At 37.0% G+C, this 26,198-nt stretch overlaps 4 protein-coding genes across 4 annotated transcripts; all 4 read left to right on the top strand.

Moving 5' to 3' along the window:
* The first annotated feature begins 360 nt into the window (after window positions 1–360).
* LOC125190450 (receptor like protein 27-like) lies at window positions 361–1,873 on the top strand. Its single transcript, XM_048087768.1, has 2 exons — window positions 361–1,502; window positions 1,711–1,873. Exons 1-2 carry the CDS (start codon window positions 361–363, stop codon window positions 1,871–1,873), a joined length of 1,305 nt encoding a protein of 434 aa, XP_047943725.1.
* Window positions 1,874–16,901: 15,028 nt separating this feature from the next.
* On the top strand, window positions 16,902–18,023 carry LOC125190429 (receptor-like protein 43). The gene has a single exon (XM_048087748.1). It carries the CDS (start codon window positions 16,902–16,904, stop codon window positions 18,021–18,023), a length of 1,122 nt encoding a protein of 373 aa, XP_047943705.1.
* A 4,782-nt stretch (window positions 18,024–22,805) lies between these two features.
* LOC125202735 (receptor-like protein 9DC1) lies at window positions 22,806–25,339 on the top strand. Its single transcript, XM_048101180.1, has 2 exons — window positions 22,806–23,034; window positions 23,270–25,339. The coding sequence occupies exons 1-2, from the start codon at window positions 22,844–22,846 to the stop codon at window positions 23,619–23,621; spliced, it is 543 nt and encodes a 180-aa protein (XP_047957137.1). The 5' UTR covers window positions 22,806–22,843; the 3' UTR covers window positions 23,622–25,339.
* LOC125190420 (receptor-like protein 49) lies at window positions 23,700–24,956 on the top strand. The gene is made up of 5 exons (XM_048087736.1): window positions 23,700–23,713; window positions 23,767–23,819; window positions 23,877–24,029; window positions 24,134–24,409; window positions 24,568–24,956. The coding sequence occupies exons 1-5, from the start codon at window positions 23,700–23,702 to the stop codon at window positions 24,954–24,956; spliced, it is 885 nt and encodes a 294-aa protein (XP_047943693.1).
* Window positions 25,340–26,198: the final 859 nt, after the last annotated feature.

Genomic DNA, 26,198 nt, shown 5'->3' with positions numbered 1-26,198 from the left:
TCATCGGCGAAGGCATCTCTGGCGGAATGGGTGAGTCATCAACCCTTTTCCGGTTAACATACTTGTGGAGCCTTGACCTTTCGTTCAATGACTTCACCACGAGTGAGATTCCTAACCAATTCCATCGTCTCACAAATTTGAGACACCTTGATTTGTCGGGTTCTGGTTTCGTGGGATCAATCCCATCCACGCTCTCTAACCTATCAAACTTCGTTAGCCTAGATTTATCAAGAAACTCCCTCACCGGCTCACTTCCTTCTTTTCAGTTGTGTGGCAAACTCGAAGGCATAGATCTTTCTAACTTGGATTTCGGAAGTCTCACGAACCTCTCTTCTTTATTGTTAGACCGAAACTCATTGAATGGTAGCATTCCTCACCATCTCTTTCTCCTGCCTTCAGCTTCGTTTTCTTATGCTAGCCGACAATCAATTCAGTGGACACATCGAAGAATTTCCCGTTGTAAACGATCTTGAATTGCTAGACTTGAGTAACAATATGATAAAAGGTCCCGTTCCTAGCTCCTTCCAGTTTCAAAATATTTCCTCACTCTCGCTTTTTGGCAACTTGTTCGATGGCACTTTTCATCTGCAAAAGATTCAAAGCCTGTCAAAGCTTAAGCGGTTAGACCTTTCTTACAACAACTTGTCAATCAACACAACCAACTTAAGCTCGAATTTCGATGGATTCCCCCAGCTTGTTATTTTAAATTTGGCATCCTGCAATATGTACGAGTTTCCATATCTTGGAGATCAATCCTCTCTACTAACTTTGGACCTCTCGAACAATCACATCGGAGGGGACATTCCTAGTTGGATTTGGGAAACTGGAAGGGGCTATTTGAACCTTTCTTTTAATCTTCTGACAGGTTTAGAAAAGCCTCACTTTGTTGCAATTGTTGAGTACCTTGACTTGCAGTCGAACAAGTTGTTACGGCCTGTGTTGCTTTTTTCAATTATAACCTCTCCAAATAGTAGTGATTCTGTCATCTTTCTTGGAAACAATCAACTAACCGGAGTGATTCCAACCTCCATATGCAATGCATTTTTAATCCGAGTTCTCGACTTGTCTTTCAATAACTTGAGTGGTAGCATACCTTCTTGCCTGATCAACAAAAGCTTTGTGAGTGAAGTGCTCAATCTTAGGGGAAACAAAATCAGTGGTGTTATACCTGATCAATTTCCTAGTAAGTGTAGCCTAGAAACCTTTGATGTTAGTAATAACAACTTAGGTGGGAAGGTTCCTAAGTCTCTGATAAATTGTAAGAACTTGGAGGTGTTGAATGTTGGAAACAACAACCTTGACGGTAGATTCCCTTGCATGCTGCCGTTGAAGTTGCACATACTTGTTTTGCGCTCCAACAAATTCCATGGAGACTTGAGATGTAGGAGAAGTTGGCCGAATCTTCAAATTCTGTATATATCTTCAAATAATTTCAGTGGGAATGTGAGTCTGCTAAACTTCTCGAGTTTGAGAGGAATAATGCTACAAGAGTCCTACACATGGTAGGCTCAACCGCTCAAACTCTAATTTTTTAAGTGTCAGTAGTTACTACCACAATGAAGTGAATTTAACCGTCAAAGGGATTGAAGTGAAGCTTGTGAAGATTTGACCTGACTTTACATGCATTGATTTGTCCTCCAATCATTTTGAAGGAGAAATACCAGATGCAATTGGTAGTCTTAGCTCACTCTATCTTCTCAACTTATCCAGGAATGCTTTCACTGGCAGCATCCCAAATTCATTGGGTGAATTGACAGAGCTTGGGTCGCTCGACCTCTCTGAAAACAAGCTCACCGGGAGAATACCAGAGGATATCACGAAACTATTTCTTTCAATCTTGAATGTATCATACAATTACAATGAGCTGACATGATAAGGATCCATGCATTTATGATCCATTTCCCAAGGATTTACCCAATTGTGATGTTTGATCTAGGTATTTTTTTGTGAGAATTGATTTTCTATTTCATCAATAAGAGCAACCAAACAAGAAATACAGAAATTAAGATCAACAAAGAAGGAAATAATATTGGATAGGGTGGAAATTGAGATACATAGTCATTGATGAAGCAAGCTAAGACACTTACAACATAACTAACATACATCCATGGCTAGATCTTCAAGGGAACCACAAACCTCAAAGCATACCTTTACTTGATCCATGCTTCACTAGGAATTGATGAAACAAGCAACCTAAATCAGGGAATTGGATAGGAAACCCTCTTCAAGAGGAACAAATCTCTCAAGCATATAATTTCAACAAAAACTAAGGAAAATAAATGACATCAAGAGGTATTTATACTATGAGTCCAAAAATAGAAAGTTGGCCCACAAAATCTAAGTATCGGATATTTCGCCCGACCGGGCGTTTTTCACAGGCGAAAATGCCTGGCTCTGGCATTTTCCCTATTCCCGGGCGAATTTCAAGAGCAAGCCGGGCGCACGAAATGCTCGGCCCGGGCGTTCTTCTGAGTGTGTTAGCCAAATCGCCCAGTCGGGCGATTTTCGCATGTAAAAACGCCTGACCCTGGCATTTTCTCTGGAAACTTCGGTCGACCCTCGTTTTTCAGCACGATCCTCAACTTTGGCTCCTCCGTCATCTTAGGCTCCTCCCGCTTGGACTTCTGAATGAAAGTTGCCAGTACATCCCAAAGCCGCCTCGTCATGGCTCTCGTCGTGGGTCCACCACGTGAGTTCGTATCATCCTCCTCTTCTTGGAAATGAATTGTCCTCAAATCCGGGTTCCCTACAAAATCAATCGGACTCAAATCAGTGACGTTGAACGTGCAACTAACATTATACTCACCGGGCAAGTCGATCACATAGACATTGTCGTTGACGCGTTCCAACACGAGAACCACCTTGGGGCTAGCTTTCCCTTGGTCTTGTCAGGGAAGCGTATCCTCCTAAGATGAACCCACACCCAATCACCGTGTTCAAAAACCACCTTCTTGCGCCCCTTGTTCACGTGGCGCGCTACTTGCTCTTCCTTCTCTCGAATCCTCTCTTGCACATGGGTATGCATCTCTTCCACAAACTTAACCTTCTCCTCTCCCCCTACATCAAGCATAATTTGCAAAGGCAAGTCCTCCGTGGACAAATCCAACGGGGTGAGGGGGTTAAATCCATACACAACTTCAAAAGGAGACAACTTAGTAGTGGAATGAAAAGTCCTATTGTAGGCAAATTCGGCAATAGGTAAACACTCCTCCCAAGACATCTTATTCTAAAAAACTAGAGCACGAAGGAGGGCACCTAAGGACCTATTCACTACTTCCGTTTGTCCATCCGTTTGGGGATGATCGGTAGTAGAAAAGAGAAGTTTGGTTCCAAGACTTGCCCAAAGGGTCTTTCAAAAGAAACTCAAGAATTTGACATCCTTATCACTCACAATTGTTTTTGGAATCCCATGCAATTTGACCACCTCTTTGAAAAACAAATTTGCAATGAATTTAGCATCATTCGTCTTCCTACATGGAATGAAATGAGCCATCCTGAAGAACCTATCTATCACTACCAAAATACTATCATTCTTTCTAGAAGACATGGGTAGGCATAGCACTAAATCCATGGAGATGTCCACCCAAGGGTGTGTAGGTATAGGTAAAGGAGTATAAAGCCCAAAGTTACTAGATTTAGACTTGGCTTGCCTACACTCTATGCATTGACCACAAAATGTCTCAACATGTTTCTTCATACAAGGCCAAGAGAAATGTTCACTCAAAATATCAAAAGTTTTTGACACCCCAAAGTGCCCCATCAAGCCTCCCAAATGAGACTCCTTAATCAACAAGTCACGAAGAGAGCAATTAGGAATGCAAAGCTTATTCTCTTTATACAAGTAACCATCCATCCTATAATATTTATCAAAAGATCCTTTTTCACATGCTTCAAAGTAGTGGCAAAATCGTGGTCATGCTTATATAAGTCTTTTATGAACTCAAAACCAACATACTTTGAAGCACACACAACAAGCACTTGTTTTCTCACATGCATCACACGGTTATCAATTAAGACATCATCACTTGGAAGTGCATGAGGCTTCCTAGAAAGGGCATCGGCAACAACATTTTCCTTCCCCTTTTTATATTTGATCACATCAGGGAAAGTTTCTAGAAAAGCACTCCACTTAACATGTCTTTTGTCAAGCTTATGTTGTCCCCCTAGGAACTTAATGGATTCATGATCGGTGTGAATTACAAACTCCCTATGCATGAGGTAATGTTGTCAATTCTCTAAGCACCTCACTATAGCATACAACTTCTTGTCATATGTAGGGTAGTTTGATTGGGCTTGGCCAAGCTTTTCGGAGAAATAGGCTATGGGTTTCCCCTCTTGCATGAGCACTCCTCCTATCCCCACTCCACTAGCATCACACTCTAGCTTAAAAGTCTTGTCAAAATTGGGAAGGGCTAACAAAGGGGCATGAGTAAGGTCATTTTTCAAGGTGTTAAAGGCCCTTTTTGCTCCTCTCCCCACTTAAACTCTACATTCTTTTTCACAATGTGATTAAGGGGAGATGCCTCACAAACCTCCTATAGAAGCTTGCGAGACCATGGAAAGATCGAACTTCACTCACACTCTTGGGTGTAGGCCACTCCCTAATCGCCTTCACTTTCTTCTCATCTACTTTCACACCATCCTTCCCCACAACAAATCCAAGAAACACAACCTCATCAACACAAAAAGTGCATTTGGATAACTTGGCATATAAGGCATGCATTCTCAACACTTCAAGCACAACCCTAAGGTGATTAGCATGCTCTTCTACACTCTTACTATAAATCAAGGGGAGAATTCTTCTTTTGTTCTAGACTAGTAATTGCATTCCATTTTAATGAAGAAGAATAGAATTGTTCCCACTCAGGGAGTGACGCATAAGCATTATGCGTCACTGTAAGTAAAACGCATAACCCAGATGCGTCTTTATTGAAAGACGCATAACACTGATGCGTCTTTAAAGTGGAAACGCATAAAATACTGCGTTTTATAATGACGCATAATAGTTATGCGTCTTTCAGAGATGACGCATATAGGTTGTGCGTCTTTGGGTAATGACGCATATAGGTTGTGAGTCTTTGGTCGTGTTTTAAAATCGGGCAGAAGGCAGCAGAACACACCAGACGCGAAGCAGCTCATGAATTGACGCGATTTCCACTGATGTCCGACGATTTCGGTCGATTTCCAACATTTTCTCCATAAGTTCCGGTAATTGTACTTCAATTTAGCTACATTCATCATTATTCATGTTTATTTTGCTTCATTTGTTAGTTTTACCCAATTTTTTAAATTAGGGCTTATAGGAAAAATGTTCCTAATTATTGTTTTTGGAAAAAATAATTGATGCAGAAATCATGCAAGTATTTGTGAGTTTGTATTGGGGTGGTATAGTAGTTCAACTACCACATATGGGCGAGGGACATGCTTGCTAAGAATGACTCAAAGGGGCGAAAACATTACATTACTGTAGTTGACCGAGATACAGGGAAGTATCATGTCCGAACTCGAGGAAGAATAGAAAATGGAGTGTCAAAGGGCAACAATGTACAAAAAGTCAGGTATCTTGATTCGATGTGCAGTTGTGGTAAGTGGCAGACGTGGAGAATCCCTTGTTCACATGGTTGTGCAGTTGCTAGAGACAGAGGTCACGTCATGATTGACCTCATAGATAAGTCCTACTACCTAAGTACATAGAGATCACAGTACTATGGTCAAAATTCATTTGATGCACTTGGAAATTTTGCATCACCCCTCAGCAGTTGATTCCTAGAAGGCGTGGCCGAATTAGAAGAAGGAGGATACGTAATCAAATGGATGTCCGCGAGGAAGATGAACCGAGAGCTCCCCGCCGTTGTAGAAATTGCGGGAAAGAGGGGCATGACCGTTAAATGAATATGTATCTAGTTAAGGAAAATCAAATCAAATTAAATACATTTATCTATAATTCTATATGCATGTTCATTAATTAGAGATAAACTTGAATCATGCATAAAAGTTATAAATGGATTTCATAAAAATTCATATGTATATATATCTTTTTGCCATGTTAATTAATACGTATTTTAAAAAATATTAATTTAGATTACAAATTTATCATTATAGTAGTATTAATTTAAACACCATATAACTAAAATATTATATTTAATTATAAAATAATTTGAAAACTTAATATAGAATTACTATTCATTTATAGCTTTTTTTTAATATCGTAAAATATACAACAATGAAATCACTTATTTTAATATATGAAAAAAATAAAAATTACTAAAAATTAAAACATTTTTCTTTTTCAAATTTTAATTTATAATAAAATAATATAGTTATTATGATGAAGTATTTTTTTTGTGTTATCGTATTTTCGTGTGTTCTCCTATTTTTGTGTTATTTTCTATAGCCTTTGTTACATCAAATAATATTTTTATTTTAATTGACTAGTACTAGTAAGACTCTGTCACTCAAATTAAGAATTTAAAAAAAAATTAAATTATGGAACAAATAATTAAAATCAAAATCACAAACCCAATCAGTATAAATTATACTACTCCATTATATATCAAAATTTAATTTATTGTTAATATAGTGAATATACAACAACTCTAATATTTTTTTTTAAAAAAAAAAGAGAAAACATTAACTATATATCTTTAGAATATTAAATATTACATGAATTAAAAATATGTAATTATTTTTTAATTGAGATCAACACAAAGTTTCACAAATTAAGAACTTAAAAGAGAGAATATGTAACTATATATCATATATCATTAACTATATATCTTTAGAATATTAAATATTACATGAATTAAGAATATATAACTATATACTCCCTCCGTCCCCCATTAGCAGTCACAGTTTGACCGGGTACGGGTTTTAGGTTTTAAGAAATGTAAAGAAAAGTTGGTTGAAAAGTTAGTGGGATGTGGGACCCACTTTTTTATATTGGTTTTATAATAAAATGTGAGTGAAGTAAGTTAGTGGAATGTGAGACCTAGTACCATTTATGGTAAAAATGAAGTGTGACTCTTAATTCGGGACGGACCGAAATGAAAAAGTGTGACTCTTAATCAGGGACGGAGGGAGTATCATATATCAAATTCTAATTTGTTACAAAATATAGTGAATTGAGTCAATAACACTAATTGTTTTTTTAATCGAGCTTCAATGTAATGTTCCAAAAGTTAATAATTAAGAATTCAAGTAAACTTTTTGCATCTATAGTAAATTTAAATTTGTATAAAGAAATTATTGTGAATAAAACGTAACAAAAAAGAATAAATTTATCAATATTGAAGATTATTTCAATTTAATTGTAAAGCAACCATCAGTAAGTTTATCAATATTTTGATTAATTATTAGTTTACTAAAATGAGACAAAAACAATTTAATGCTTCATTGTGCTTATTATTTTTTAGTAATTATTCCATTATCTCACATAAAGTCCATAAAGTCTAGATTGATATGCATTTTATTCACCAATAAAATATACTATTAATTTAATAAAATTATAAAAACATGTCTTTAAATAAATGTAACAAAAATGAGAAATACTATTAAAAAAATCATGCGTCAAAATGTGTAGGTCCCACATTGTCAAAACAAAACTATACAGGCATGATTAGTTCTATGTCCTTAAATAAGTGTATTTAATAAGCTAATTACTTTAAGGGTAATAAAGTATATACACAAAATATAAATTTCTTCAAAAATAAAATTCAATGTACAATTACTATTTAAACCCCATTGTCACATTGACATTATGTCTCTAAAACATTTTTGTTCTGGAAATATGAATCACGTCGCGCTCTAGCTGCATCCCAATCAGTACCAGCGTCGAAGAATGAATCACATGATAATCTTGTTCCCCATTGCGAGTAGTCGTGGTTTGAACCACTCATCTGGGACTGTGACCCTGGGTAGACAGACCAACTGGGGGGATCGTACTCTGGACTCAGTGGCTCTGGTTCCGCATAATCAGGCTGCGGCTGTTGCGGCTGCGACAACCTATACTGTCGTGTATACCGGTGTCCACCTACCCGAACACCCAGCACTCCATGACGAATAGAAGTCGGTGGGCGTGTCGCCATGACCACATCTCGCCGTTGCGACGTGGGATACTCCATCACATCAGTATTACCTGTCGCACGAAGACCCTCAGCAACCATTTCTCGAATATGCCGTAACCGAGGATCGGTGTCATGTTTAGAGGTCAAATGCCATATCCCCTGAGCCATCTCAACCTAGATAATACAAAATCATTAAAACCAACATATACAAATTTAAAACTGAATACATTTTTATATACAAAAACATACCAACACTTTCATAGAAGAGGCTGACTCGTTCATCCCAGTCGTTGACGGTGTCCCAGGTTGAGTTAGGTATGACACCGTGATCTTATTGTACCACGCCATATAGCCCGGATTAATGCGACCTTCCATGCCCGCCGTTGCATGGTCAAAAGTTGATTGGAACCTCTCGTGTCTCATATCCCACTCATCAATGTACAATTTATGTTTCTTTGCCCAATCAGCGCCCTTCATCCCACGACGGTGACTTTTACACAAATGTCCGGCATTCTTTAGCATCCTATCATGATACTCAGGAATACGCTGGTAGCGGTTAAATTGTCGGCAAACCCGTCCAGCCTCGTGTGCCTTGACAAATGACCAGCACACCAAGTAAGTGTCGCACAAGAAGGATGCGGTCGAATCAATGCAGTGATCGGGCAAGATGCAATCTACGTACGGTGTCCACAGAAACTACAAACATATAATATAAAAATCAAATTAACAACTGGCCGGGATGAATCAGTGATAATTGATTAGGATATAATAAAAAACATATAATATAAAAATCATAGTTATAGTAAATTCATTAACTAAGACAATGGAAATAAATTTCACCTGGCCGGGACGAATAAGTGATAATTGATCACGATAATAACAACTGAATATCGGGGAGCATTTCCTATTTCAGTCACTCCGTGCCACCTATACATAAAATTAATGTCAAAAGTTACCAAAGAAAAATAATTAAGTGAGTTAATGTAAAAAATACATTACTTGGCTCCACACGGGGTATACGGCGTGTGCATAGGCGGTATCACAAAGGATGGCCTCAATGTGGGCATTCTTTCCCACGCCCATAGCTGCAAAAGAACCATAGGTCCACCCAAATCCCTCTTCTGCCTGCCTACAGAAGCCTCGCATAAATAATGATACAGATACGCCAAAGCAGCACTACCCCAACTGATATTAGCCACTTGGTTCGGATCGTCAAAGGCATTTAACCACATAAAGGGGACCTTGCACCTTGTGGTGTCCGGTAAAATAAGCCCTCCTAACAAGATCAGGGCATGTATACGTGCCCTTTGGACGTATGCATAAGCATGCAGCCCATCATCCAAAGGTAGTGTCGCTTGGTGGATCAGAGATGTCATTAGCAATCCGCCCTGCTTCGTTTCTGTGTCCACGTCAGGTATCCATCCCAACATATCTCGACACTTGCTGGACCAATCTTTATATCCGATAGGGTAGTCATAGCCAGTGAAAACACGCCCGTCTGCTCTCAAACCCCACAGGCTTTGCACATCCTGTAAGGTTACGGTAGCTTCTCCAACTGGTAGGTGGAAAGAGTGAGTCTCAGGCCTCCAGTGCTCGACAAGGGCAGTGATAAGCTCATTGTCCATCCTCATTGGCCTATTACATTCCAACACGCCTTTGAAACCCCATACATCAAGCCAATACTTCACATTTTCATGTATTGGCACTGCCCAAACTTTAGTTTCCGTCCGACGAACTCTGAAAACATTTGATGTGCCATCAGCCATCAATGAGGCTGAGATGTGTTCGTCTTGATGAAAGAGTAGTGATGGATCCTCAGGTCCATAGCATAACTGTCTTTCGGAACTTGTAGATGTCATCTGTTTAATATCATCAATCATACAACATAGCATAAGTTGAAAATCTACATATCCAATAACCTCCAACATACCAATCTAAGATGTCACAAACAAAACTAACATATTCATCAACAAATTAATATCTACATAACACTCAAATACCTCAATAAGTAATCACTTAAACAAAATTTAAAAATTATTGTAAAACACAACCAAGATTCAAATTTTATCACAAAAAACTCAACAATCCAACCTAAATTGCAACTTCAATTGAAAAGCAAAAAACTATATTCCAATTTGAAAACATATAACCAAGATTCAATTTTTAGCTTTGTAAAAAGGGGCACAATTACAAAAATTGAATCAATTACTTCTACCCATTGCATTATATACATGTGAAACCCACAAACAAGCAACAAAACAACAAAAATCGACCCTAAATTCATCAATTTCATCATAAATTCATCAATTTCATCATAAACCCTAATTTTGCTAAATTAGGGAAAACCTATACAAATTAAGCAATAAAGGATGAAATTGAAGAACAATTACTTGAAGATGTTTGCAGCCGGTTAAAATTCACCGGAGAAGCCTCAAATGGCCGGTTGCCGGTTGAAAAACGGTGGAAATCGCGTCAATTCGTGAGCTGCTTCGCGTCTGGTGTGTTCTGCTGCCTTCTGCCCGATTTTAAAACACGACCAAAGACGCATAAAGCTTATGCGTCATTACCCAAAGACGCACAACCTATATGCGTCATTACCCAAAGACGCACAACCTATATGCGTCATCTCTGAAAGACGCATAACTATTATGCGTCATTATAAAACGCAGTATTTTATGCGTTTCCACTTTAAAGACGCATCAATGTTATGCGTCTTTCAATAAAGACGCATCTGGGTTATGCGTTTTACTTACAGGGAATGCTTATGCGTCACTCCCCTGAGTGGGAACAATTCTATTCTTCTTCATTAAAATGGAATGCAATTACTAGTCTAGAACAAAAGAAGAATTCTCCCATAAATCAAGATATCATCAAAATACACCACCACAAATTTTCCAATGAAAGGACGAAGCACATGATTCATCAAACGCATGAAGTGGAAGGAGCATTAATCAACCCAAAAGGCATAACAAGCCATTCATATAAACCAAATTTGGTTTTAAAAGCGGTTTTCCATTCATCCCCTTCTTTCATGCGAATTTGGTGGTACCCACTTGTTAAATCAATTTTGGAGAAACAATTAGAGCCACATAGATCCTCAAGCATATATCATCTAGCCTAGGTATAGGGTGTCTATACTTAACGGGTACGGCACAAGGTGAGAGAGATTCTCACCTAGTGGGTACTAGGCTCTAGATACCAAATGATAAGGATCCATGTATTTATGATCCATTTCCCAAGGATTTACCCAATTGTGATGTTTGATCTAGGTATTTTTTTGTGAGAATTGATTTTCTATTTCATCAATAAGAGCAACCCAACAAAAAATAAGGAAACTAAGATCAACAAAGAAGGAAATAACATTGGATATGGTGGAAATTGAGATACATAGTCATTGATGAAGCAAACTAAGACACTTACAACATAAGTAACATGCATCCATGGATAGATCTTCAAGGGAACCACAAACCTCAAGGCACACCTCTACTTGATCCATACTTCACTAGGAATTGATGAAACAAGCAACCTAAATCTAGGAATTGGATAGGAAACCCTCTTCAAGAGGAACAAATCTCTCAAGCATATAATTTCAACAAAAACTAAGAAAAAGAAATGACATCAAGAGGTATTTATACTATGTGTCCAAAAATAGAAAGTTGGCCCACAAAATCTAAGTATTGGATATTTCGCCCGGCCGGGCATTGGATATTTCGCCCGGCCGGGCGTTTTTCACAGGCCAAAACGCCCAGCCCGGGCGTTTTCCCTATTCCCGGGCTAATTTCAACAGCGAGCCGGGCGCACGAAATGCCCGGCCCGGGCGTTCTTCTGAGTGTGTTAGCCGAATTGCCCGGTCGGGCGATTTTCGCATGTAAAAAACGCCCGCCGGGCGTTTTTTCTGGAAACCTCGGTCGGCCCTCGTTTTTCAGCACGATCCTCAACTTTGGCTCCTCCGTCATCCTAGGCTCCTCCCGCTTGGACTTTTGAATGAAAGTTGCGAGCCCATCCCGAAGCCGCCTCGTCATGGCTCTCGTCGTGGGTCCGCCACGTGAGTTCGTATCATGACAGGGATGATTTGTAACACCCGCCTTTATTATTACATTTTTATATTAAGATTTTGTTTTGAGAACGAGAGAGTGATAGACCGTGAATAAAAATACCGTCTTTATTTTGATTGGTTGCGAAGGGAAGTAGTGAATGCTTGAATTGTTGTCCAAATGTTGGATAATTAGTGTGGTGTAAATAGTCGATGATAATGACGCGTGATTCATTGATGGGAAATATTAGGCGATTGTTTATAAGTACTTGGAATAACACCAAGGTACTAAAAAATAAAACACCACAATTTAATCAATGCTTTAAATCAAATATTTGGGTCGATCACTTTTACCTTATATCAATTGGGCTACTTTTATCAATCCATATTTAAAATAAAAACCTGCAAATCAAATTTCTACTCCTAATTTCATAATACACGGTTTTTCCCATATCTCCACCATCCTTAAAAATCTCCAACTAAAAATCCCTTCTTCTCATATATTTCCCACACCACAACTTCATCATTCTTCTAATCTACAGTTATTTTTTTCTTCTTCATCAAAAGGTAAATTCTCCTCAACTCGATGAATACTAAAACTTCCATATTTTGATTCCATAATATAAATTCTTGAAATCACAGTTGAGAAGAAATAGTTAGGGTAAGAGAGCCGAGAGTCCTTCAAATTGTTTTCCTGCAACTCTCTGCAACAAAGGTATATTTCTTTTCCTAATTAATTCCACTGCGTAGCACTCACGGTAGTACATCCATGGGAATTTAGTTCATCCTTAAATTATCTTGAAACTGTTGAATGATGTGTTTTGATAAAGATTTGATCTTTAATACTTTTAGTAGCCTTCTATTTTACCTTCGAGCTCAATTCTTAAAGTTCCAATGTCTGCCCAAAACTGTTTGAATCGAACCTATTAGAAAAACTTAATAAAAGATGTAGAGAGGGGAAGGTACCTCCTGTGTATATATTGTTGCATGCGAAAATTTGAGATTTAGAGACTGAGACCGTGTGAACTTTTGTAGAGGAAAGGAGTGAGTTTTAGAGAGAGAGAGCTATGGTTGTGTTTCTGTTTTGGGCGAAAATTCGAAAGCTGGAGAGAGAGAATTTTGGCTTGGCTGGGAGTATTTATGTAGTACAATTTCTTTGAATTGTTATCTTTATTCATTTAGTGTTGGGAAGGGAGTATTTATGTGTTGATTGATGGGAGTATACTATTTAAATAATTTCTCTTCCTTTTTAAGTATAGACTGTGATGTGGGAGTTTATTAGTATATTATGTTATGCTAATTGGTTTTAGTGTGTAACAGTTTTAAAGTGGGGAATTGATATTTATATATATACATGTGTTGTGAAAGGGGTATGTACACGGAGGTGATTAGGTGTAACACCCCACTTTTTTCGAATCCTAATTTTTGCGACCTAAAATATTTTGCATTAAATGCTAGGAAAACGTGGAATTAATTATGAGTGATTATTGCATGATTCTTTGTGACCTAATTGCGATTTGGAGTTGAGTTTTGGTTTGAATAGTCAACTCGTTGAGTATGTGACGTGGCTTATGAATATTTGAATTAAAGGTGAATTATGTGGTGAATTATTTGTTTAAGGGTGAGTGAGATTATTAGGATATTTCCATAAATACTATAACCACTTTTATTCATTTTTGAAATTTTCGAACCCCTTCATTTTATTGGAGAAAATCCTATTTTTCCGGATTTAATTTAATTCTTGGGATATTTATCCAAATTAAATCCAAAACCCAATTATTCTTTATTCCTCAATGAGAAAAATCGACACCCCCTTTATTCTAGGTGATTTTCGAAAATCACCTATAATTGGAAGGAAGAATTTATTTTACTTGTTTAATTGATTCCTTATTGATTTCCTTCCATACCTAAAATAAAATATTCTAGTACATCTTACCATACCTCAAGAAGGTCTTGCCATATCTTATTTTAGTTAATATTCAAAATCCCTTCCTTATTTAAAAGGCATATTACACGCCTATCTCCATTTCCAATGGGGAGGATTTTTATTTTTATTTTGCTCCGTGATATTTTATTCTACTCCGGAAAAATACCAAAAACAAAATTTTGGCTAAATAAAAGCCATATATTTCGAAATTTCCATGCCTTAAGACCCTAGCCCATTTTTTTTTCTTCTTCTCTACTTCACAATATTTATTTTACATAATTGTGTAGAATAAATCTTCCCAAATATTCTATTTAATTACCTAAGGATTTTATTTGAACTCTATAAATAAGAAGCCAAAAACCTAACCCTAGCCATCTCAAAATTTTCGACCCCACCCCATTATACACGCCTCTCCCTCTCTTCTCACTCTCTCAATTTTCTTCTACTTTTCTCCAATAATCCTTCATCCTTTGAGAAGAATTAGAGTTTGAGCCTCAAGATTTTTGAAGAACCAAGTCTCTACTTTGTTTCTACCGTTCATTTTTCTCAAAAAGGTATTCTTACATTAATTCTTCTTCTTCTAACCGATTAATCGGTATTCTTGAACCCTCGTGCATCTTGATTGAGTGAAAGTGGGATAAAGGGAATATGGAATATATGTGTGCATGTGTGAAGCCGTGTGTGGGTGTGTGTGCGTCGTGTGTTGCGTGTGTGTGCGCGTGCCGCGCGTGTGTGTGTTGTGTGGTGTGTGCATGTTGGAAAAATACTCTTGTGTGATATATGTTGATGATAGATCTAGAGTTAAGATACGAATGAAATTATATGATGAACATGGCTTGATTTTGATAGGTGATATTAAGGTAAATCGATGGGAAAAGAGAAACGTGAGGCATGCATGATTTAGGAATTTATGTTAGGACTAATACTTGATATGTGCATATGTGACTAAAAGGTGAAACCTCGGTTGCGAAGCCGGATAACGAAAGAGGGAAAAGTACTTGAAATCTAAGCAGTCGAGGTGGGCTTTATTCACTAAACTCTTTTATTTTGTCAAAATATTAATTGGTGTTATAAGGGTGGTTTGAAACGTTATGCCATGCCTGTGATTGTTTTGATGATATGATGTGCCTGATGCCTAGTTTGTGAGTACGCTCCATTAGGCTACAGTGGCTATGAGTAAACGAATTCGGGTCTGAGTATGGGCCGCAAACCCTACCAGGCCGTGTACACAGTGGGATCGGGAGTCGTCCTTGCTAGCCGGCCGGTCTCGTGGGCAAAAAGTGTGGCCACACTTTCGTTGCACCATGGAAAGATTGTGATTGAGATTGTGATTATTGATGAGAAAAGTGGGGAAGTTGTTTGACTGGCCAGTCTAAGAAATTATTTTTGTGATACTCGTGACATTCTTTTATAACTGCTTAAAACTCGAGTTCACTATGGTAAGGGTGGCATAACTTGTTAAATAAAATGTTTTGGCACGAGTCCACTGAGTATTTCAAAATACTCAGGCATGCATGTGTTTTCCTTATGTGCAGGTTGAATGGCGACGAGCGTTGGCGGGTGTTGAGCAAAGTTAATTAATAAGATGGATAATTTGAACTTCGAGTGTAGTCGTGTCTTCATACATAGCTCCACTTTCTCTTGGATGCTTCCGCCAAATTTTGAAACTCATTATTATCACTTAGTCGTTTTGAACTTATTTCTTTTCGGATTAGAAGATTGAGACATATTGTGCTTTGTTGAATTCATTCCAACCCTTGACTTTGATCGTCATTTATGTTATCTACTCTTCATTGATTAGACTTGATTAAAACATTGTCTTATTGCTTCGTTAGCTTGTTAAATACCTAGGTCAAATCTCTTTAAATGAAACCCTAGCCTTGTTCTTATTGCATTTAAGTCCGCCTAGTTAACGACCGCCGAATTTATTATACCCTAGGAGGGCGGGGCGTTACATTAGGAGTACTTACGTGAAGTTTGGGAGTATATTATGTTACGGTTCTTCAATTTTTGCTTAATTGGTTTGGTATAGTTTATTATGTAATCAGATTTATTTATGTTAGAAATTTACATACTGCCGAATGTCAGTGTTGATTGAGAGTTTTTCTATGTTGGGAATTTTGGTGTTTAATTGATAAACCTATTTTATTGTATGAGAACGAAGGATAAATTGAGCGCATTGTTAATTAATTTATTTTGCAAAGTCTGATTTTGCATATCATGTTATTTCAAAAAGGGTGAAATTGTGCACGTTGTTGAGGGTGGGACAAGTTTGTGGATGAGCTAAGCTTGTGAGGTGGGCTTTCGTTTTAAATAAGGACTGTCCTAAATATTTTGTTATGTGAAAGGAGGTGAAAAATGTTTGTCTTGCCATATTTTGTGTTTTAAATAAGGACTATGTCCTAAATATTTCGGCGTGGCATGTGATGACTCAGGTCGGGTCACCAGTTTGAGCCTCGACAGCGAGGGCATCTCCGGAGAAATTGATGAGTCATCTGCCCTTTTCCGGTTGACAGACTCGTCGAGCCTTGACCTTTCCTTCAATGACTTCACCAGTGAGTTTCCTAACCAATTCCATCGCCTCCCGAATTTGGAATACCTTTATATCACAGAATCCGGTTTCACGGGACCAATTCCATCCACGTTGGCTAACCTAACACGGCTAGTACAATTCTTCTCCTCCAATAACTCATTCACTGGTTCAATTCCTTCATTTCATAACTGCAAGAATCTTGAATGGATGGACCTTAGTTATAATAATCTAAATGGCTCACTTTCTCAATTGCATTTTCAAGGTCTTACAAACCTTTCCCGTTTAAATTAACGAGACAATTCATTGAACATCACCATTCCTCACCATCTTTTTGCCCTCCCTTCAATGGAGTATCTTGATCTATCCAACAACCAATTCAATGGTCAAATAAAAGAATTCCCCATTGAAAACCAGTCTACCCTTTTTTGGCTAGATTTGAGTGGTAATAGGATTGGAGGTCCTATTCCTAACTTCTTCTTCCAACTTCCAAACTTGTTCTTTCTCTGGCTTTCTGACAACTTGTTCAATGACACTTTTCAACTGAATAAGATTCGAACTCTTACAATTCTTTCAATGCTTAGTCTTTCTAACAACAACTTGTCAGTTGACACAACCAACGTGAGTTCAAGTTCGCATGGATATCCCAATTTACAGGTGTTACAAATGTCATTATGCAATTTGTACGATTTCCCAGACCTTAGAAATGCATCCTATTTGTCGAATTTGGACCTCTCAAACAATCGTTTGCGAGGGGATATTCCTAGTTGGATTTGGGAAATCAAAGAGATATATTTGGATCTTTCTTTTAATCTTCTGACAGGTTTGAAAAAGCTTCCCATCTCTCCAAATTTTAGTGATTCTATTATCTTGCTCGCGAACAATCAACTAACTCCTACAAATGAGGTGACATTAACGGTTAAAGGGATTGAGGTTTGGCCCGACTTCACGTCCGTTGATATGTCTTCCAATCGTTTTGAAGTAGAAATACAGGGCGCAATTGGTAATCTTAGCTCACTCTATCTTCTCAATTTATCCCACAACTCTCTCAGTGATGCAATCCCGAGATCATTGGGTGCCTTGACAGAGCTTGGGTCGCTCGACCTCTCTGAAAACATGCTCACCGGGACAATACCTTGGGAGCTCACGAAACTATCTTTTCTGTCAATCTTGAATGTATCTTACAATGATCTGAAAGGGATGATCCCAACTGGTCGTCAGTTCCAAACGTTTTCGGCTGATTTGTTTGAAGGAAACGCAGGGTTATGTGGTTTCCCACTCAACAAAAGTTTCAGCAGCCCTCATGAACCTGGCTCAACACCATATGAATCGAAAGATGAGGAGATTGAGTGGGAATATGTGTTTGTTGCTTCTGTTTATGTTGTGGGAATAGGAAGCGTCGCATGGACACTGTTATTTTGCAGAAGGTTGAGAGAAAGATACTTTTTAGAAGATAGAAGAGGTTGCTGACAAGATATTCTATGAGAGAGGAAGGAGAAAAAGACACGAAAGAAGAGTAAGACTAAGAGAAGAGAGGAGGAATGGGCTTAGAAAACATCATCACTAAAGGTTCATTGGTGTAACTTGGCTTGTGTTTAATTAGCATATGGTGTGTTGCGAATTTGGTACTTAGTAATGTGTTTCTCTTTGTCATGTATGAATGTAAAATAATACTCCCTCCGTCCTGGATAATTCGGGTCACTTTGACCGGGCACGGATTTTAAGAATTGTAATGTAAAGTGGGTTGAAAAAGTTAGTGGAATGTGGGTCCTACCTTTATATAAATTTTATAATAAAATATGAGTAGGAATGAGTTAGTGGAATATGGGGTCCACTACCAAAAATGGTAAAAGTGGAGTGAGACAAATTATGTGGGACGGACCGAAATGGAAAACTGGGACGAATTATCTGGGACGGAGGAAGTACTTAATAATTAAATAAAAAGTAACATCTAATCGTAGCTAATATCAAAATGATATTTACATTATGAAACGTAAATATTGGGCTTTTTGGAAATAGTGTAGTGGAATAGTATATTGTAGGAGTTACAATTTCTCTTCAGTCAATTCACAACTCACTTAAGAATTTCGTCAAATACCTTTTGCTCCTTCTGGTTCCCAGCTTTCAGTTGGCAATATAACAAACAGTTGGCGAATATTATTCAGCCATTAAAAATAATTTTCTTTCGATTAGTGCATATATCAATAAGTTTACGAATATTGAAACTATCCATGGGATGTGGATCGATTTTTAATCCACATCTGTTTCTGTCAAAACAAAATGTGATTTTGATTAAAAGTTGATGAATTTAGTAGATATGGCATTGCGAAAAACAGTTGATCACTTCAGTATTTAAATGTTGGGATGGTCGGAAACTAATTATTACTATAAGCATTGTGGAATAACAATTAGTTTACGTGTAGCCAGAAGAAATTTGAAGTTCTTGAAGGAAATTCACACTTCTGACCTTTCTGTTTAGTAGCAGACTTCACTCGTGCAATTGACAAAACAGTTGGCGAATAACTGCAAAAACAGAAGCTCCTACATAATTAGTACTACCTCCGCCCTCCAAATATTGTCTCACTTTGACCCGACACGGGTTTTAAGAAATTTAATGAAAAATGAGTTGAAACAGTTAATGGAATATGAGTTTTACTTTTATATATTATTTTATAATAAAATGTGAGTAGGAATGAGTCAGTGGAATATGAGGTCCACTATCAAAAATGATAAAAAGTCAAATGAGACAAATTTTGTAGGACGGACAAAAATGGAAAAATAAGAAACTTTCAGGTACGGATAGTGTTGTGTTATAAAGACACTTTCAAGGAGGAGTATGACACTAATTTAAATGGATGACACTATTTTCTTCTTTTGGGACAAAGAGACTACTCCCTCCATCCGCGAATAGGAGTCCCGTTTTTTCATTTTGGTCCGTCCGCGAATAGGAGTCCCGGTTCATATATGCCATAAATGGTAAAAAGGCCCCACATCCCACCAACTCATTCCACTCACATACAGTGGCGGATCCAGGATTTGTCATCTGGGGGTACGAGTCGTATGATAAATAATTAAATAACACTAAAAATATAGAAAATAGTGGTTAAATAATATTTGAAATATTATTCAATTTTAACTCGTGTATTTTAAAATAAAATAAATCAAAAACTATACATAACATCTAATTTATTTTTCTACGAGTCTTCATTTTCTCAAAGCGATGGGCTATATCATCATCAAAGACTTGTAGAAACATTTTTTTTCTCAATGTAAATCACCAAACAATCATCAGGTTGATCACCAATTCTATTTCGCAACTTATTCTTACAAACGTCATTCCAGAAAATACTCTCTCTACACTTGCGGTAGCAACTGGAAGAATCAAAATCAACTTGATAAGCAAAAAGACAAAGGGGTAAGCCACATCCCTCTCTGTATCAACAAGCTTCATTGAAAAAAAACTAAGATCTTGCAAATTCTGAAAGCCATTATCTCTTCTCATATCCTCCATGAGTATAACAAGTTGACAATCAAGAGACCTCAAATCAATGCTTGAAAAATTGGAAGGATAAAAACTTGCAAGTTTGAGTACACTTTCTTTGTCAAAAGAAGAGAAACCATCTCTAGGAAGCAAGCTTATATTTTATTTTATTTCCTTAGATAATTCTTCCTTCAATATTCATAGCTATTTTTTGAAAATCTTATAAAATACATTACTAATAAATTTATATATATAATAATAGTAGTGAAAAAGAAAAAAATTTGGGGGAACCATCGTCCCCCCTTGTTTTGAATTGCCTCCGCCAGTGCTCACATATCATTTAAAACTAATATATATAAGTGGGATCCCTATTCCACTAACTTTCTTCCACCCACTTTTCTTAACATTTATTAAAACCCGTGCCGGAATGGAATGAGACTCTTATTCGCGGGTGGAGGGAGTATATTTTAGGTCAATACTACTCCCTAACCCCAAATTAATCAAAAGTTTTTTAAGTACGAGGGTTTAAAGAAAGTGGTATTGAATGACTTAAAGTAGATATAAATTAAAGTAAAGAGTATAAAATATGATACAGATTAAAGTGAGCAAAATTGCGTGTGTAGTCTAGTGGTAGAGTTATTATGCTTGAATCCAAAAATCTTGGGTCCAAGTTCTTAAATTTCTTGGAAAGGATATGACATAATTAGCAATAGAATAAGAATCAATTAACTTGACACTAAAGGAGTAATTCTTAAAAAAAAAATGAAAATGACTATTTTAGCTTGGGAATCTCGAAAAGAAGACAAATCAATTAACTTGAGATTGACAAAGTAATTTTTAACAAAAAAGAATAACACAGAAATTTAACATTTATACTCCTAAATTCCTAGTTGTGGACAAACTAAAATGATCAATGAATCAAATGAATATTGATTTTTGGCATAATTAACTTCTATTCTAATAATTTGGATTAATTAGTAGACTTTTTCAAGGTTTGGGTCCTTCTCAACCTTACTGGGCTTGTGCACGCAATTTATATTGGGTTTTGATGGTACTAAATGGTCTTTAGAACCAGCCCAATAACCAGGGCTATCGAGGGATATTCCGAAATTCTACTATAATAATTATATATGTTTCTCAAATAACACCCGTTTTAAAATGTAGTCTATTTTTATTTTATTTTAATATATTGATAAAATTTATTTATTTAAATTTATAGAGCAGCTTCATAATCTAGAGGGCATTTGTTGTTGACTCCCTGATATATGTTGGAGGTGCAAACCATCCCATGTGGAGAAATGAGAAATAAGTAAATGTGTAAGCAATATACTAATCCCAATTCCATAATACCTTTTGAAAAATGATTCAAAAGAAAAAAATAGCATATTATGGTTGAATTCAAATGTGTATCACCAAATTCTAGATAAACTATTTCGGTTTATTTGTCATACATTTCTATCGACAATTTGGCCAAATTCTATAACAAATCCACCCATAAGAAATTAGGAATTTGCAGGAAAACCTCAGATCCTTGCACTACTAGTCCTGACATAAGTCAGACTTTAAATCATTAAAATAATGACTGGATGTGGAATATTTCATAAAAAAGTTATTACTCTCTACTATAAAAAATGACAATAGGAACTGAGACATTTAATTTACCAGGCCCAGACAAAAAAATTCTATATAAACAATGACCTATTGACCTTTTGCAAAGTTGTTTATAAAATTTTAGTCTTTTCATATACAACCACTTCCTCAGAAAATAAACATTTTGTATCACTTAAAATGATGTAACTCTATTTTGATTGTTGATTAAAATGGCATTAATTTATCTCAAACGATGTTGTTTTGTGTCACATCATTTTAAATTTTGATCATTGTGAGATAATACGAAAAATTGAATAGTTATGATTTTATATACCGGCCAGAAATCAATGAAAAGTTATGGTTTCAATGATAATTATCCTTTAATATAAATAGTATCAGATGCACAAATTCGAATATTATTTTCATGTTTTTTGCATTAGAGTATTCAAGCATCCGTCATGTTTTCGTGCATTCTAAAACTGCGATGCGTATACAAAGAACGATGAACGACGACAATACCGTCAACGGAGGCTGTTGATGGAAGAACAATTTGGAGCCATTGCATGTGGTCATGTGGAGGAAGGGCAATTTGGTAATATAGTTTTTTATTTTTTATTTTTATTTTTTATTTTTATTTTTTATATTCTAATACAAGTTGGTACTATTTTATCTTTGTTTTTTTTTTAAGTGGGAATCTCCACTTTTAGACATATTAACAATAATCTATACAAAAATTTATTTAAGAAAAAGATGTGACATATATTAAGGTAGTTGGGTCAAAGTCACGGATTTGAAAAGGGTCGCATTTTCACTCACTTTCTGCCCATGAAAAAATATTTATATTTACTGTTTTGGGTTGTCCACAATTTAAAATCTCATTAATCTTTTTTTGATAAATGGATCTAAATTTTCCGATAAAAGAATGTAATATAAAAATGAGATTCATTCAAATAACTTTTTCCATTCACCTTCCTTGGTACTTTTGTAATTCTGTACAAATTCACCTTCCTTGGTACTTTTGTAATTCTGTACAAATCAAAGTGAGACTTTATGTCGCATCCTAATTGGATGGGATACTTTAAGTCGCATCCTAATTGGACTTCCCGTCTCGTATTTAAACTGCATCAACTGAAGTTCAGAATGCATTACTCCTATTTGCAATGGCAATTTCTTCGCTTCTCTCCTTCTTCCTCTTCTTCGTAGCATTCGTCGACGGCCAATGCCTCGACCATCAAAAAAACTTGTTACTCGACCTCAAGACCGAGCTAGTATTCAACTCTTCTCTATCCCAAAAGCTAGTGACATCGAATCAAACATACGATTGCTGCGAATGGGGCAGCGTGGAATGCGGCAACAACGGCCGCGTCGTCAGTCTCCTCCTGGACTACGAGAGCATCTCCGCCCGAATAGGTGAGTCATCATCCCTTCTCCGTTTAACACACTTGTCGAAGCTCAGCCTCGCCGGAAATCACTTAACCTCAACTCATATTCCTAAGACGATTCATCGTCTTAGGAATTTGAGACACCTTGATTTGTCACGTTCCGGCTTCACCGGAACAATCCCACACACACTTTCAAATCTGACAAAATTAGTTCATCTAAACTCCCTCACTGGCTCACTTCCTTCCTTTCGTTCGTGCCACAGGCTCGACACCATTGACCTTCGAGATAATCATCTAACCAGATCTCTCTCTCGCTTGGACTTCGGGAGCCTCACGAACCTCTCTTACTTAGCTTTAGAGCAAAACTCAATAAATGGCAGCATTCCTCGTAGTCTCTTCCTCCTGCCTTCGCTAAGCCTACTCATGCTAGCCAACAACCGATTCAGCGGAGAAATCGAAGAATTTCCTATTGTAAACGATCTTGAATTGCTAGATTTGAGTAATAACATGATCAAAGGACCTCTTCCTAGCTCATTCTTCCACTTTCCAAACATTTTTTCCATCCAACTTTCCAACAATTTGTCAATGGCACTTTTCATCTGCGAAAGATCTTAAGTCTTTCGAAGCTCGTAGAGTTGTCTCTTTCACACAACAAATTGCCAGTCTACACGACCAATTTCGCCTCAAATTTCGATGGAATCCACAGCGTTGGTGTATTGCATCTAGCATCCTGTAATCTCCACGAGTTTCCGTATCTTAGAAACGTGAGGCATTTGGACCTCTCGAGCAATCGCATTGGTAGGGAAATTCCTGGTTGGATTTGGGAAACTGAAAAGGACTATTTGAATCTGTCTTTTAATCTTCTTACAGGTTTGGAAAAGCATCACTATTTGCATTCTTCTCATCTGTTTAGTTACTCTGCTCTCTTGCTTGCCAACAATAGACTATCTGGAGCGATTCTAACCTCCTTCTGCAGTGCGTCTTCGTTCAGTGTTCTCGACTTGTCTTTCAATAACTGGAGCGGTAGCATACCTCCGTGCCTATTCCAAAATAGTACAGTGCTCAATCTAAGAGGAATCAAATCAGTTGTGTTATCCCGGATCAATTTTATAGTGAGTGTGGCCTAGAAACATTTGATGTTAGTAACAACAACTTAACTGGGAAGCTTCCTAAGTCTTTGGGAAATTGTAAGAGCTTAGCATTGCTGAATGTTAGAAACGACGACTTTGAGGGTAGTTTTCCTTGCATGCTACCGTTGAGCTTGCGCATACTTGTTTTGCGCTCCAACAGATTCCATGGAGACTTGAGATGTAGCAAGAGTTGGCCGAATCTTCAAATTCTAGATATATCTTTGAATAATTTCAGCGGGAATGTGGAACCGCTAAACTTCTCGAGCTGGAGTGGTATGATGCTAGAATGGCGAAGGCCTAACCGATCAAGCTCTGATTATCTACGCCCCGACTATTTGTACCAGGACCAGGTGGTGTTAATAGTAAAAGGAAATGATCCGGAGCTTGGCCTGACTTTACATCCATTGATTTGTCTTCGAATCGTTTTGAAGGGGGAATACCGGATGCAATTGGTAATCTTAGCTCACTTTACCTTCTCAACTTATCCAGGAATGTTTTCACTGGCGGCATCCCAGAATCATTGGGTGGGTTGACAGAGCTTGGGTCGCTCGATCTCTCTTCAAACAAGCTCACCGGGAGAATACCACACGAGCTCACAGAACTCGGTTTCCTTTCAATTTTGAATGTATCTTACAATGATCTGACAGGGATGATCCCAATTGGCCGGCAGTTCCAAACGCTCTCTGCGGATTTGTTTGAAGGAAACGCGGGGTTATGTGGTTTCCCACTTGACAGAAGTTGCAGCAGGCCTCCTCGTGGACCATCGGAGCCAGAAGATGATTCAATGCCATCGGAATCGAAAGTTGGGGAGATTGAGTAGGAATATGTGTTTGCTGCGTCTGGTTATGTTGTGGGAATAGGAAGCGTCACGTGGACACTGTTATGTTGCAAAAGCTTGAGAGAAAGATACTTTGAAAAGATAGAAGAGGTTGTTGACAAGATATTCTATGAGAGAGGAAGGATAAGAAGACATGAAAGAAGAGTAAGATTAAGAGAAGAGAGGAAAGCAGTTAGAAGGCATCATCAGTGAGGTTGAGCAATGTGGTTTGTGTTTAATTAGCATATGAAATGTGATGTAAAACTTTTTTTTTTTTTTTTTGTGATTGTGTTTTTGTAATATATCTTATTTTACAAATATATCAAACAGTTTGATTGTGTACTAGATCTGCCTTTTTGGAATGCACAATATAAGAATTATAAGTAAATAAGAAACCATCCACTAGTGCATAACTAATAAATCATACTTCCTCCGTCCTACATAATTTGGGACACTTTAACCCGGCACGGATTTTAAGAAATCTAATGGTAAATGAGTTGTAAAAGTTGGTGGGATGTAGGTCCTACTTTTAAAGTATTAGTTTTATAATAAAATGTGAGTAGGAATGAGTTAGTGGAATATGAGGTCCACTACAAAAAAATGGTAAAAGTGAAGTGTGTCAAATTATGTGGGACGGCCTAAAATGGAATACTGGGTCAAATTATGTGGGACGGAGGGAGTATAAACCATTGGATTACAAAATGGAAGCATTTAATTATAGGAATGTGATCTAATGAAAACTACAAATATTATACAAACTCAAAATTATGATCTGCACCATTGAAAAATGTCAACAGATCACAAAAAAGTATCGACAGGAAAATGTCAATAGAATTTCAACGATAGTCAATGATTGATGCTGTGTTGATATTAAAATCTTGAAATTTTACACCGTGTTGATATTGTATTGAAACAGTATTGAAACTGTGTTGAGGAGTTTTGAGTTTGTACAATATATAAGTTTGCATTTTATCACTATCATAAAATTATATATTTATATTTCACGAATATCAGTATAGTTGCACTTTTATACCAGTATATTGTTAAAAGTAAAACGGAAAATGTTGGAGGTCTTTAAGGAAAGCTAATTACTTTTTTTCCCTCCAAAATATATCTCAACATTTAATTCCATATGATCGATATCCAATAATCTAATTAATGGACGTCACTACTTTTTAGTGATAAATTGATAAAATAAGAGGATTAAGAGAAAAACTTTATAAAGTATGAGAGGGGAACAGAAGA

This window comes from Salvia hispanica, chromosome 1, assembly GCF_023119035.1.
Source record: "Salvia hispanica cultivar TCC Black 2014 chromosome 1, UniMelb_Shisp_WGS_1.0, whole genome shotgun sequence".
Lineage (NCBI taxonomy): Eukaryota > Viridiplantae > Streptophyta > Magnoliopsida > Lamiales > Lamiaceae > Salvia > Salvia hispanica.
The sequence above is the reverse complement of the archived record's forward strand: the minus strand, read 5'-3'. Positions and strand labels throughout refer to the sequence as shown.

Bases quoted from the DNA above. Each gene is read 5' to 3' on its own strand.
- LOC125190420 (XM_048087736.1), top strand. The intron at 24,030-24,133 runs GTAGCATACCTC...AGTGTGGCCTAG, and splicing joins GTCTTTCAATAACTGGAGCG to AAACATTTGATGTTAGTAAC. The intron at 24,410-24,567 runs GTATGATGCTAG...ATCGTTTTGAAG, and splicing joins AAACTTCTCGAGCTGGAGTG to GGGGAATACCGGATGCAATT.
- LOC125190450 (XM_048087768.1), top strand. From the start codon at position 361: ATGGTAGCATTCCTCACCATCTCTTTCTCCTGCCTTCAGCTTCGTTTT. The intron at 1,503-1,710 runs GTAGGCTCAACC...CAACTTATCCAG, and splicing joins CTACAAGAGTCCTACACATG to GAATGCTTTCACTGGCAGCA.
- LOC125202735 (XM_048101180.1), top strand. From the start codon at position 22,844: ATGCCTCGACCATCAAAAAAACTTGTTACTCGACCTCAAGACCGAGCT. The intron at 23,035-23,269 runs GTGAGTCATCAT...TTCGTGCCACAG, and splicing joins GAGCATCTCCGCCCGAATAG to GCTCGACACCATTGACCTTC.
- LOC125190429 (XM_048087748.1), top strand. From the start codon at position 16,902: ATGGAGTATCTTGATCTATCCAACAACCAATTCAATGGTCAAATAAAA.